General features: G+C 38.3%; 1 protein-coding gene and 1 long non-coding RNA gene across 2 annotated transcripts in view; one reads left to right on the top strand and one right to left on the bottom strand.

The window, feature by feature from the left end:
* Positions 1-6,167, bottom strand: part of CD2AP (CD2 associated protein) — a 121,918-nt gene extending 115,751 nt beyond the window's left edge. The window contains exons 1-2 of the mRNA XM_090282557.1: positions 6,003-6,167; positions 5,688-5,874 (exon numbers count right to left, since the gene is read on the bottom strand). Coding sequence (XP_090138683.1) covers positions 5,688-5,691 — 4 coding nt within the window. The 5' untranslated portion in view covers positions 5,692-5,874; positions 6,003-6,167. The remainder of the gene's footprint in view (positions 1-5,687; positions 5,875-6,002) is intronic.
* On the top strand, positions 5,715-6,624 carry LOC150007103 (uncharacterized). The gene is made up of 2 exons (XR_016512016.1): positions 5,715-6,312; positions 6,403-6,624. It is a non-coding gene; the product is annotated as an uncharacterized LOC150007103 (long non-coding RNA).
* The last annotated feature ends 7,923 nt before the right edge of the window (positions 6,625-14,547 follow it).

Here is a 14,547-nt window from a genome sequence, read left to right as displayed (position 1 = left end):
GAAAAATGAAAGTATTACATATATAGCACAGTCTCAGGTCAGAAAAGCACTAGTAAGATTACGAAGGGGATTCTATCTGCTTAATAGGTTTGAACATTGATCTAACATTAACATAAAAGAAAGCTGGTGAGAATGAGGTGAGTAAGTGCAAGGGAGGAATGAAAAGGACAAGTACATCCCACTTAAAAAGAAGAGAGACAGATCTTTCTAGCTAGCTGCCTCACACCACTTCTGTAAAACTAATGGACCAAAAAATAGTACTTTCAAAGTTTCTTATGCCTTACTTGCCTGCCTGTTTATTATGTTGGCAGTTATGAATACTCAACACTCTTAGGATTGTGTGCTTGTTGCCGAAACTTTGTAATCTGTTTTTCATTGAGTCTGAAAGGAGATGACTCAGGTGAAAAAAGATAGCAGCAAAGAAAAAGCTGACATTAAATCCCTGGGACCAAATAAACAAAGGGAGTGCTAAACTGTGACCTGGGAATATCTTTGGACATTAGATAAGAGGATTCTCACTGCATCCCACTTACCCAGGTCCATTTATGTCACATTTATAGATCGAACTACTAATGTAGACAACTAATGTGGTTCCAAAACAAAAAAAATACATCTGGTTGGCCAAAAACTTCATGGTTTTTTCCATAAAATAAAAGACACATTTTTCACTTTCACTAATAACTTTACTGATTTGGATATTTTGAGTATGTCAGCTATCCCCCACATGGTATAACTCTGATTGTTTTCAACTAATGTCTCGATTTGATTGCTATCAACTTCAGCTGGTCTACCCAACCATGGGATATCATACAGAGAGAAACCTCCAGCATAAAACTTAACAAACCATTTTTGGCACATGCGATCAGTCATAGCACCTTCTCCATACGCTGCACAAAGCTTTTTAGCGTTTTCACCTTCCTTGAAAAAATAAAGCATAATATGCAAAAAGTGTTGCTTATTTATTTTCTTCCATCTTCAATGTTAAAAAGGTTACACAAAAATTCACCCATTTCAATACTTTTCTTTAAATGAACTGCTGATATGACAGCTGCCACAATACAAGCTAACAAAATTGTTTCCAAATGAAATCAAAGACAACTAAGTGCTACTAGAGCCATCCTAGGGAAAAAATACCTAACAATCTTTTTGGCCAACCCAATATATAAGGAGTCTAGCTAGCATCTTGTCAGTTTTACTGCTTGGCTCGTCATCAACAATTCCAATAACCAAGCTCATCCTGGAAACAAATACCCACCTTGTATCTCTCAAACATAAGAAACCTGGACCCTGTCTGATTTTCCTTCCCAGTGGCTTGGTCTTCAAGACCTATTGCCCCCAAGGTGCCAATCCGAACTGCTACCTAGTGCCTGCTACCAACCACCATCTCACTCCCACACCAAGCTGGCCTGCTCCACTATCTGTCTACACACTGCCTTTGGCTACACACATCCCTCTTACTGACAGACTGACTGTAGGTATATATGGATGAACCTCCATCCAGATTTCCCAGACCAGTTTTCTGGCCTCTCCCCCACTTAGAAAGACATAAACCCAGCCTGAAGTCAATCTGCCTAATAGTTGGATATCAAATCCTGCAACTAAGCAAGTCAAAGCTCAATCTTAATGATTATCCAATTTACCTAAATCTCAATCATATTAGGTTTTAGTCACCATTTATTTTCTGAACACAAGCTGGAACTTGCAGATCTCTCACAACTTGCTTCAACAGTTTACCTAGAAAGCAGATTAACACCTGTCCTATTTTTATCCAAATCAAGAATCATTACAGCTCCTTTCTTGCCTATCTTCAGGCCCTTGACATGACACCATTTCTTCATATGCATTAAAAAATTAAACATCACACAAAATGCATTTAATAGGAGAGGACATTTTATGACTAAGGAGGGGAGAAAAAAAATCACAAATTTGGATTGTGTGTCAATAAAAATTTGGAGGTATTTTTGATTGGCAATATGGAATAAACCAAAAGCATTTCATGTTTTATAACTTTTTATGTTAAATGTTTTAAAATTCATATATTATTAAGTTAATGTAACATCATTATACTTTGCAAACCTCTCATTTGGAGAAACACATGGCAAACTTTAGGCTAGTTTCTGTAGGAAAATATAAAATATTATAAATGTGAATTTTCACCCTTAATGTGATTTTACAGAATTATAACTATTCAAAGTTTGAAATACTTAGAAAAAATTTGATCCTGTGGACTTACTAATTAAGGAATGCAACTGGTTATTAGATTTGCTATAAATTTTGCTTCAAAATAAAAATTTCCTAATATTCTTCTTTCATGCTCTGGATTAGCTTAACTTTCCATTTGCCACTACTTATCTGTATGAATCAAAATTTTCTCCAAACAGTGCAACAAAGTAAAATAAAGAAATAAATCACTATATTATATAAATGCACTTATCATTTCTAAACCAACTGCATATTTTTGTCCATAAAAACTACCTCATAATTTAAACATGTTGGCTTGTTATACATGTGAGCTTACAGAAAATAACAAACAAAAGTCCATAACCTTATCTAAAATTAAAGATTCAGTCCTTAAAATCCACTTACTTATTCAAAAATAAAAGTCTACACTCTGTTCCATTTGCTTTATCTTATTCTACTCCAACATGCAGATCTGTACTTTCAGAATAAGAAAAATAAGTACTGCCTTTCTATCACTTTAAAGCACTTTCCAAATCCCTTCACATATAATACCTAAAATTTCTTTAAGATAAACTTATGATTGTTGAAACTAAAAACAGGGCTTCAGTTTAACATAAAATATCGATACATATAAGGCTGTATTAGTTCTCATCCTACTTAGCTTTCCCTAAACTACTAAACCTACTGCCAATACTGGGCTTCCTCACAGTATTCCTAATATCGAAAGTATCTTTCTATATTATTTTTTAAGAATACAATGTATAAAATTCAATTTCTGCATTAGTACAAAACCATCTCATCCCACTGGCTCTTTAAAAAAAACTTTTAAAAAAGTTTTTTTTTGGAGCAAGGGGAAAGGAGGCAGAGAAAGAGGGAGAAGAGAAACATCAATGTGCTGAGAGAAACACTGATCTGCTACTGAAGACGCAACCCAGGCATGTGCCCACAAGGGGAATCAAACTGGTGATCTTTCGCCTTGCAGTAGGACACCAACCAACTGAGCCACACCAGTCCAGGCCCCACTGGTCCTTTAAATATAATATGCTGCTTCTAACCAAGGTCAAAAATTGAGAATTGTTTTTTTCAAGTTGGTACAAGAATTAAGAACATCATCTGAAAATGAAATAACAGCAACCAGCATTAGGCCCTATTCTAAGCACTGTACAAGTATTAGTTCATTCAATACTCCTAACAACCTGTGAGGATAGAACTGAGAGGTTAAGTAACTTAGTCACAACAGTGAGTAGGTAGAAGAGCTGGGATTTGGCCTTAAGCTATCCCAGTCCAGAGCCCATGCTCTTAACTCTATAGCTGTACCACCTAAATGTAGGACCCATCTTGTAATAGTTATACAAATTACTTCAAAACAAAGAAACTGAAGATTTATTTTACTTTGTGACAAACCAGGTAGAATACCATGTAAATATTAAGCTGTCATCTTACGTCTCATGAAATAAAGACTGCTGATAACAAAACCAAGCAAGTTTTCTCTTAGCGGAAACTCCCTTAAATTATTTTGGTAATTTTAATATGAATTATTACATGACCAATAAATTTGAAGTATACATTCATATGGAAATGTCTGACAAATATCTTTCAAAAATTAACTACAAATGCCCCAAATAAATCAACCTTCAAAACACATTCTGAGTAGGCAAAGTGAGTGCATGCAACTATCACACCTAACTAGAACACAGGGAAGAAGACACTAAGAAAAGGCCTCTGAACAATCAAAATAGATACTCCAATGTCCAAGTATTGATACTCATTTATTTTTCTCAAGAGAGGATCTCACACACTACATAATGGTCTATTTTTCCCTAATACAGAACTACAAATATGAATATAAAAAGTTAGAGGACAAAGTTAGTGAAAGGGGACACTGATCTCAGTGACAAGTACACCCAACAGCAATGCAGAAAAATACAAAATGCAAAGAAATCTGATCAACAGTCCTACATACAATGAACAGATATTCCAAGCATCACAGTACCTGACACATCCAAAATTATTATGACCCTAAGTCATCAAGGAGTTTAATTATATTCTTCATCCTATTCAGGACAAAAAAGAACTACATATATGATTTTAGTATGATTTTCATTCAAAGCGATTCAAGTGGTTTTATCATTTGATGCATCAGGAATAAACCAACTACCCAGTAAGTTCAACCAATCAATTAGAAAGGAATTCATTTGAAAGTTCCAAATACCAAAGGTTTCACTATTTCTGAGCTTAAAAGCACTTTGTGTACAAAAATTTCCTGAAAGCTAGACGGACGTAGAGGAACATAAAAGTAGAAAGACTGTGGAAACACAGAAGGGCAGGGCAAGTGTCTATAAACACTATACTTAAAGCATTTCCCACAAAACAATGTGTGGGCAGGAAGATGCCACATCAGCAGTATTTTGTATCAGTTCTGCTTCTACATCATTTGTTAGTTTTGTAAATTATTAATTTCGGTTAATAGTTTGTTGGTATGAAGCAGTACCAACTCTCCTCAACAGCAAAAAGTGAGAGCATCCTCCTAATGTATTCTACAAAACCAAAATAAGATTCCTTTGGACAGAACATACTTATGTTTTATGGTGACAGAAATGTATGCTTTAAGGTGGCACACTTAAAAAGAAAAAAAGCAGCTCTCGTTTAAATTGCTTTTAATTTTTAAAGAATGGAGGGACAGCGCCTGGCCCAGCGAGACACTCTGTTCTCAACAACATTGTTGCGCTGCTCAACAACGCTCCCTTTCAAACCAGGCTGCACCACACACTGCTTTCCCTAGACCCAAACAAAACTTGGAAACACACAGTAAATAACATATAAGGCCTTGTACTTTTCCCTCCTCTAGCAAGGAAGTCTAACTCCAAACAGGAAATTGCTTCTCTGAGGGTTCAACAAAGAAATCCTACCAAACCCCAACCCAGTCCTCAGAGATTTAATATTTAAATGCCAACGTACTCCCTTTGGTAGAAACGGAGTCAATACTCCAGCTTCTCTGTCCTTCAGGCATCCCTTGAAAGTTTTAGCGAGGGCGCGGTGGGAGGGGGCAGGTTGCCTTTCCCAACGACAACAAAAAACTTCTTTAAAAGCCAATCTATACAAAGCCTCGCAGAAGATAAAAGAAGCTGAAAGCGCTACTTGGCCAAGTTCTTCGATCCCGCCTGAGGGAGAGAGAGGAAGGCACCGGGGAACAGAGGAAAGCCCGGGGCTGAGTTCAGCCAGTCGTGGGCGAGGAGATATGACCGGCGCCCCCATCCCCCACTCCCTCACCTTTCGGGGGAGCAGGAAAAAGGCGGGAGGGGAGCGCGAGAGGCAGCCCTGCGAGCCCTCTGGCGAATTTCTCCACGAGGGGAGCAAGGTGGAAGGCGGGGCGGAGAGGAAGGTTCGCTGTTGCCTTGCAGGGGCTGTCCTCCCCTCGTCCCTTTCCCGCGGAGACGGAGAAGGGGAATCGCCTTCCCGAAGCGGGAGGGTCGGCCGAGCAGTGGGAAGCGCCCCCCGAGACTTACCCATGCTGGGGGGCCCCCGCGGGGAGAAGCCCAGCGCCGCCGCTCCACCTCCAGCTGCTCGCGCCGCCGCTCTGGCGGCGGGAGGCGGGCCCTGCGCCTCGCTTGTGCCCCTCCTGAGCTCAGGCGGGGTGAGGAGGTGCCTCCATCTGCCCGCGGCGCTCCTCGGACAGCCCAGTCACTGCGACCCCTGAGAAACAGACGGCGGCGGCCACACGCGCCTGGCCTCCGCCAAAGCCGCGGCGGTGGAAGGGCCGTCGCTCGCCAGCCCAGACAGCGGCTTTCCCACCCTGGGTCGCGCCCGCTGGGGGATGGGACCTGCTGGTTCGTCTTCTAGGCCGTTGGCTGTAACCCCGAGCGCCCTCGCTTCCCCTGTAATGCCTGCCGTTCCAGAACGCGACGCCAAAGACTTAGGTGGAAACCCGGCGAGAGAGTGGGAAGGTGTCGGGAGCTGGGCCCAGGAGGAGGAAAATCTCGCGAGAATCCTTCAATCTCCCGCCCCGCCGCGTGCCGACTCACCACCCGGCCCCCAGCTGGAGCCAGGTGCGGTGACGTCACGGCTGGGGGTCGTGAGCCGCCAGCGTCCAGGTGCGGCGAGCGGATGAAGGAGGAAGCTGCAGGAACTGCGGTTAGCCCTCCCCGCTCGTTTGGGACAGCTGGGAGGGGGGGTTTGTATGGTTTGTCGCCTCCGACGAATACAAAGAGTTTTTGCTGATAGGCAAAACGAGCCTGGGTTGCCCCACTTTCCGAGGCGGCCGTGCGGTGTTGCGGAACAGCAGGTTTTGGGGGACCTAGAAGAGGTGGCGAGAGAGAGGGAGAACGCGACCCGCTTGCCTTCCACCTTCGGAGGCCCAGCTGCTACGGAGTCCCCTCAGCTGACCTTGCAAATTTCCTTACGAATCAGAAGCATTTCTTCATTAAAACAAAACAAACAAACAAAACACGAAACACAAAATAAATTGTTTTACAGGAATAAATTTTTTACTTCCTTTAGTCTCTGTCAGCTAAAACTTTTAAATCTCTTTTCTCTTTCAGAAATATAATTTGTTACGTGATGCAGGGAGGGGAGTATTCATGACCTGAAATATTGCCAGGCACTTTTTTTTTTCTCAGTATGAAGAATGACATAGGATTATTGTAATCAAACAGACTTTCTTAGTTAGAAACAAGTATAATTAATTCAGCCAGCTTTTCCCTCCTCTTATTTAAGTGTACCCAATCCCAGACAGATGTGTGATAGCAACATTTGTTGAATGCCATCTATGGTGCCTAGTGCTTTTTAAAGAAAATGTCATTTAATTCTAACAATCTTCCAATACTAAAACTGACCTGCCCTTTGAAACCAGGCAGATCTAGGTTTCTGAAACTCAGCACAGCCATTTACTTCTTGTGGAACCTTGGATGAAGTAACTAAGCACCCTGGACTTCAGTTTCTTGAGTCCTGAAAAAAATCTCTACAGTGCAAAGCCCAGTGTCTGGCACATTGTAGCAGCCTTGTAAATATCCGTTCCCGCTATTTCCTATAGGCCTGCTTTTGCCATCTTTTAATGCCTTTATGACATTTAAAAACGTTGCATATGGTACCTTTATAACAAGAACTGTTGGTCACAATCAGAAGCCAAAAAGGAGAAAAGAAAGTCATTTAATATGCACACCTAAACAAGATGTATGTGTTGTGTCGAAACCTTAGAATATATTGTGCTTTTTCAATCAACAAATATTTGAGTATTATGTTCATTGTGTTCATTGTCCCCTACCGAGCAAACCAAAAATAAAAATAGAAAAAGCTGAAGTACAGCCCTTATTCTCAAAGATTTTGCATTCTAACTAGAAAGTGACACATTAACACAGTTTGTTAACAGTGTGAGGTCGAGAGAGTCAAATGCTTGAGAATTTAAAGGAAAATAAATTACTCAGGGCAAGTCAAGCTTAATGAAGAAGGTATAAATTGAACCAAAGCTTAGGAGAAGGCAATAATTTCAGCCTGGAGGAGTCCTAAAAGTAAAGACTGGATGTGGATATGCAAAAAGAATATTCCTGAGCCTTAAACAAATTGTGGCTTCAGGCACACATAAGTAAGGAAACAATTTCTGATTTGGAAGCATGAGGCTGGTAGGAGGCAAAAGAAAATTTATGAAAGGAGACAAAAAATGATATAGTATATTCTAAGAGAACTAGATTCCCAGATCTCTAGAATTCTAGACATTTCAAGAAGAAAGGCCAATGAATAGAACTATATAGAGATTAAGGAAAACTAACAGGGGGGGCGGGGGGAAAGACCACTGTATTTGACAATAAGGTTACCTTTGGAAATATAATTTCAGAATATATAATAGAAAAGTTAAAAGTCAGTTAAAGGTTTTAGTGAGGAAATGGGTGATAAGGAGTGGAGGGCACAAGTAGTTAAGGTAGCCATACTTTCTTAACCAGAAGTCAAGTCACATGATCTGACAACAAGATAAAACATTTAAGATCAGTTCTAGCCTAGAAATCTCAGGTCTGTATTATTTCCATCATAAAGCATGTACTTTAGAAGTTAGAAAATTAAACTAAGCAAAATTATTGCAAATTCAGAGGATGATATCCCATTGAAGTAATGTTGGAATATTGGCTCATGAAAGATTTGTAAGAATCAGGGAATAGGATCCATTAAGAAAAGCTGAGAAAACTGAAGTAAAGCTAAGAAGTAATCCCAATCCTATCTTCCACAGGTGAAGCCAAAGGAAACACCAACAGAAGAATGAAATCTAGAAATTTATTTTTTAAAGTTACATATGGTACATAAAACTGCATTCCAAACTTCCAACGAGTAAGCAAGTGTTAGTTGTTAATTACTCAACGGAATTATTTTCATCTTGTCTTACCTCCTGAATGAGACCTTTAAAGTATACACTGTGTTTTATATATTTTTATATAGCTAGCACTTTATGCAGCTCAAAACATTGCTTTCCTCAGCAATTACTATTAGTTGGAGGGTAGAAAATATGATGAGAAGATAATCTCATATTTATCACATATTTTAGATTTAACTTCAAATTTATTTCAGCTAAAAATATTTTTTCTTTTTATTCCCTTTATTCTTATCTTACAATGAATTAGTTTTTTTCTATTCATCTGACCTCAATCTTTGTATTCCCAGACAAATGGACAAATACCACCCTGACCATTATTCACTTTTTTTTTGCTTCTGAATACCGAATGTGTCAATCTGGTATCAAAGAGAATACCACAATCTCTGTGAAAATGATACAATTTCATATCAACCCAATCATGCTAAACTGCCATCATTTCTTCCTAATATTTCCTTATGAACTTATCAGAAGATATCTATATTTTAAAAATTGTCTACATTCTTTCCTTCTAGTAAAAAATATTCTGACCAGAAAGATTATTCTGAAAAAAATCCAATTAAATAATGACTCTATTGTGTTATTTTTAAAACACTCATTTAGCTCAATACTTATAGGTAACTAATGCTTTTTTGCTTTTTTATTCTTAGTTCCACAGTACAATATTTCCTGGCCATTTTTCTTATTGTTATCTTGTTATGGCTTGGCTAGTTTAGGGTATACTTAAGCACAAATTACATCAATGTATAACCTAAATTTTTAAAATCCTTCTTTAGAAGACAATTCCAGGAAATAATAATCTCAAACACAATGCCTATACCATGAGATTATTAAAGCTGGAAAATCGCCTTGCTCAAATTGGTGACCCATCAGCTTATAACAAAATCCTTCCAATTTTGGGATGTGCTCAAACATATGACCACTCTCAGCACTTTTCATTGTTGCACATTAAGAAAAAATTTAATTAATAACATGATGAAGTCAACCAAATGTCTCACCACTTGGCCAACTGAAAGGACCTTTTTAATAATGGCATTTGCACTTTGTTCTGATGGTAGTATCATTATAGAGCTGACATATGATAAGTAAGTCACGGAGCCTTGCAGGCCCTCAAAAAGAGTCTTTTTAAAGAGCATTACTTTTTCAAAATGTTAAAGCTAGTCTCTGTTAAACTGTCAGGTATATTAAGTAATTACAAGTGGCAAATACATTTGCATTTTTCAAGTATCAGGCAATTCAGTGATGCACACAATATTATGTAAAGAGTTTCCAGTCATGCATACACATTCATTCAACTCAACAAATATTTACTGATTACCCATTATAGATCAGCACCTGCTCTGTCTTAAATAGAGACAAAAACAGCCCTTGCCCTCAAAAGAGGAAGTATGGGGAGCCTTTGGGTGTACATTGAAGTTGCCCAAAAAGGACAAGAAAGTGTATTCAGACAGCTGGGAGGCAGGTGTACAATCGAAGCCCTAGAATGCATTTTGGGGGGGCCAGGCTTGGGGAACCAGAGCCTGACCCAGAGGGCATCATATGTTATGGGAATGATCTGAGGTGTTATTCTAGAAGTTAACAAAAAATTTTAAGTAGGTAATGGATTTGCTCTTTCAACCATGTCTACAATCACAGAAAAAATTCGTACCTCTCAAAAAACTAGATATGAAACATTTGGATCAATAAGCATTGACTAAGAGCACATACACTTGATCAATTAGTAAATATGTTTTCACTAATATAAAAAACATTAAAACTAATATACAAAGCACTGTATTCTGAGATGCAATACAGCAAACACAAACTGCCTTCAAACAATGTGATTTCTCACTAAGGAGTTTAAGGTATGCTTAACTGTTATGAACTTATGCTTATTTATCAGTAAGTAAAATTCACCTTACTCACCTTACTGCAGAGAGTCTGCATTTAGAATCATCATGGCATAGACCACTAAACTTGGCACATTCTGATTTTAGTAATGAATGTGCAGTATTCCTATTTAGATCACCTTGCAAATTTTAAGCATTAAATACAAATTACCTGTTGCCCAATATTCAGAAGGTAGTTGTATGCAACACAAATTACTCTACCACAAAGTAGATTTTTTAGAAAACAAAAATATTAGTAGTCTGTGTTTTCTTCACTTGTGAGTTTGCATAAATAACAAGAAAAAACTTTTTTGAAATAGTAACCCAAGGCAACGCTCAACAGAGGATTCTATCTATAATCATTATCCCTTGGGCACTAGCATCCCTACATCTGGTCTAATGTGACACTAAAAAGCACTCATCAAATTGTTATATTTCTGTGCTTCTGAAACCAGAAGTAGCAACTTTCTTACAAATCGCTGTAACTTCCTGCACTGCACAGATGACAATGTGGTTTATTTCCCATCTGACACTGGAGCTTTTAAACTGCCTGCTCTGACATTATTTTGATGCCTAGAATTAAATGCCTGGCAAAGCAAAAGAAGCTCATAAACCAAGGCGTTCCTCTGCATACTCCCGAGACTTCACATTCTGTTGAGCTGGTTACCGGGCCACATCTCGCCACTCCCACAACTGTACCACATTGCATCTGTGGCTCATAAGCCATCTCCTCAGTCTCAAGTCAGACCCTGACTCCTTACTCAACTTGGCTCTTTCTCTCATCTGCTTAAATAGCTCAGGGTGAATTCAAGTAAAACATAGTAAGTACAGTACAGCCTCCTTACTCCTGAGGCTTATACAAATACTTCCAGTTTACAACCAGGTAAACCGAGTCATTCTAAATGACCTCCCACACACTATCATCCACTTTACACAACTGATTCATCTTCATATGGACAATGTCCCCTTTATTCTCTCAGCGGTCTTGTCTTATCTAGACCCTCAGAATTTTACACTTGGGCTACCTTTTCTTCACCCTTAATTTCCTAGACTGTATCCTCCTCCTTTTTTTATTCTTCCTTCCCACCCTTTTATCTGTCTTACAGCACACCTCTTCTAATTCTTGAACAATGTCCTTTGACGTCAATCCAGTTTGCCTGGTCTAGTAAACACTACACTTGCTGCCTCTTTGATCATCTAACTCTGCCTCACCACCACAAATCTTTTCACAGAATAACTTGGACCTTATTGAGTCTATTATAAGTTAACAAAGGTTTTTATGCATTAATTGCACACAATCTCAATGTATTCCTTAAAATAAATCAGTGAAATAAGTAATATTGTTTCACATTAGTAACAATAGCAATGGGATTAACAGCTACTGCCATTTGACCATTTTAAGTCTTGGGCACTGACCTACACACTTCATAGACCACATCCAATGTGATCCTCATTACAATTCTATGAGTCATGGTATTAAAATCCCCATTTTAAAGAGCAGGAAACTGAAACCAGTAATTACCTTGCCTAAGATCACATAACTACTAAGTGGCAGAGCCTGTTCTTGAACACAGGACTACTTCTATAGCTAGTGTCAATTTTCTCCTTGAGCCATGATTTTTTTCTCTTCTGTTTAAAGAGAAGGTGGGAAAGAGAGATAGGGTTAGAAGGAGCATCTAAAGGAATCCTCCTTCAGTGGTTTGTTATAAAGATCAACCAGGAAAAGGCTTAATACAGAGTAGATACTTGATGTTAATTTCTTTCCCACCTTTAAGCATTCATTGAGGACCTACTCTGTGCTAGGTACTGTAGAAGGTGGTAGTATAGGTGGGTGTAGAGAAGTAATAAAGGAGACATGGTCCCTATCCTTGTGGAGCTTATGGTCTAAAGGAGGAAGTTTTATTTCCCAAGCACACAATATAAATCATCTATATTACTTCTCACATGCCATCTCCTTCCTGACTCCTTTCTTAAATGTGTATCTCCTTCCTCATAAACACTATGTTTATACCTCTCCTAGGACATTTGAAATCTTTTCTTTTGTAATATAATCATTATCATACTACTTTCATTTCCTGTCATGATGATGATGACGACCTTGAAAAATGCGACTGTGTCTTCCTTATGTTAGCACTTTCACTAGCCATTAAGACATAAGAGGCTCTCAATAATTATGTACTGCATTTAACAATAGAACGAAACCATAAAATTATTTCTCAGTGCCCTCAGATTTCAAATCAGAGAATGACTATTTCAGTGGTTAGAGCAGATTCTTCTTCTTATGAATATCCTCTTATAAATAAATTATTTGTCATCTCATGGTGAACTCTTGGTGATTAGCCAAGATGTGATTACATAAGACACATGCTTAACTAAGTGGCCCCTTATCTTTTGCAGTGAAGACAGACCTTTCTAAACAATTAAGCAACAATTATAAGTTAATTTTTGCATACCCAAATTTTCTTAGGAATATCATATCAAAAAAGCTGAAGAAGTATATATTTAGAATAAATACATTCATTTATTATAAGGTCATAATTATTTTCTAAGAATTATGGGGTGGGAGAGAGTAGTGAAAAAAACACTGGTAGTGAGAAAGAGATATTCAAGTCTTATCTACCCTAGAGTCCACTTCAGAGTAGCCACTCCTAATAGGCAAAGCCTGGGTTTCATCAGCCCCACTTCTGAATAGAGACACATACTAGTGTTTCTATGCATGCTCACGTTCTCTTTCCACCATGGAACCACTATCGTATTCTTCAAACCTTACCTCTCACCCCTAAAAAGTCTATAAAGAATGAAGAAATCCAGGCTGTTACAGCACTACCAGTTTGTGCTGAAAACGTATTAAAGAGTCGTGACCTGCTGGTTAGGAAATTAGTCAGTTACCCTTGTGCACACGGTTTTACCTCAACTCAGGTAAGAAACAAGAACCCAGGATTTGGAAATAAGTTCCATGTTTCATAATCTGATTAAACAATTAAGTTAAATATTTATGAAAGAGATAGGTGTGGTCACCACACAATGGAGTTTTTTTAAAAAACCATCAGGCTTCCAAGGCCCAGGGAAATGATACTGTGCCAAGAGAAATAGCCTTAGAGGAATCCCCATTTCTAATATAAGTTCACATACAGATCTCTTTCCCAATGAAAGTGTTAATTAATGGGTCTGTTTGAATACTGCTAAAACCAAATGAAAGGGAAAGGAACTTCATGAAGACACTTTGTAGAGACAGGAATTGAAAGCACATAGGGACAGTTTCATTTGTGAGGGGAGAATCCTGAGAAAGAGGAACTCTCTAAACAAATTTATTGAGAGAAATGTCAGACTACAAAAGGCCTGAGAGGAAATATCTATGAACCCATTCATTCATTTCTGGGAGGAGAATTTTTCACCCTGACTCAGGATAAATTTTTTAATGAAGTGTTAAGTTGAAATGAAATTTATTCAGTATAAATAAAAAACTGGCCTATTCTTAAACTCGTACTATTAATCACATCCACATTTTTAAGCTTTTATTCTGATTATATAAAAAATGCCTGCTGTACTAAACAGAAACATGTAAAATAAAACACAAAAGCCTCAAAGAATTCCATCTCTCAAAATAACCACTATTAAGGGTTTGGTTCAGCCCTGGCTGGTGTGGCTCAGTGGACTGAGCATCAGCCTGTGAACCAAAAGATCACTGGTTCAATTCCCAGTCAGGGCACATGCCTGGGCTGCAGGCCAGGTCCCAATTGATATATCTCCCACACATTGATGTTACTCTCCCTCTCTCTTTCCCTTCCCCTCTCTCTAAAAGGTAAATAAATTAAAAAAAAAAAAAGAGTTTGGTTCATATTAACCAGAATTTTTATTCATGTCTTATACATAAATGACTATAATTATACTATACATATTGCTTTGTTCTTTTCAATCTATCAACAGATATATTTTCATGCCAATACATTTATTTCCATATCAAGTCATTGTTTCAAATGATGCATCCCATTGTTTTACTGAACCATGACCAATCAATCCCATAATGGACATTTGAATTATTTCCAAGTTGTTTGATTTTTGGTATCATAAACACTGGCTCAGTGAACATCTTTGTATGTAAAATTTTGCACACCTGCGTGAAACTTGTCATAGAACTAGAATTGC

This window comes from Furipterus horrens, unplaced genomic scaffold (assembly GCF_987537825.1).
Source record: "Furipterus horrens unplaced genomic scaffold, mFurHor1.1.pri manual_scaffold_6, whole genome shotgun sequence".
NCBI classification, from domain to species: Eukaryota; Metazoa; Chordata; class Mammalia; order Chiroptera; family Furipteridae; genus Furipterus; species Furipterus horrens.
The sequence above is the reverse complement of the archived record's forward strand: the minus strand, read 5'-3'. Positions and strand labels throughout refer to the sequence as shown.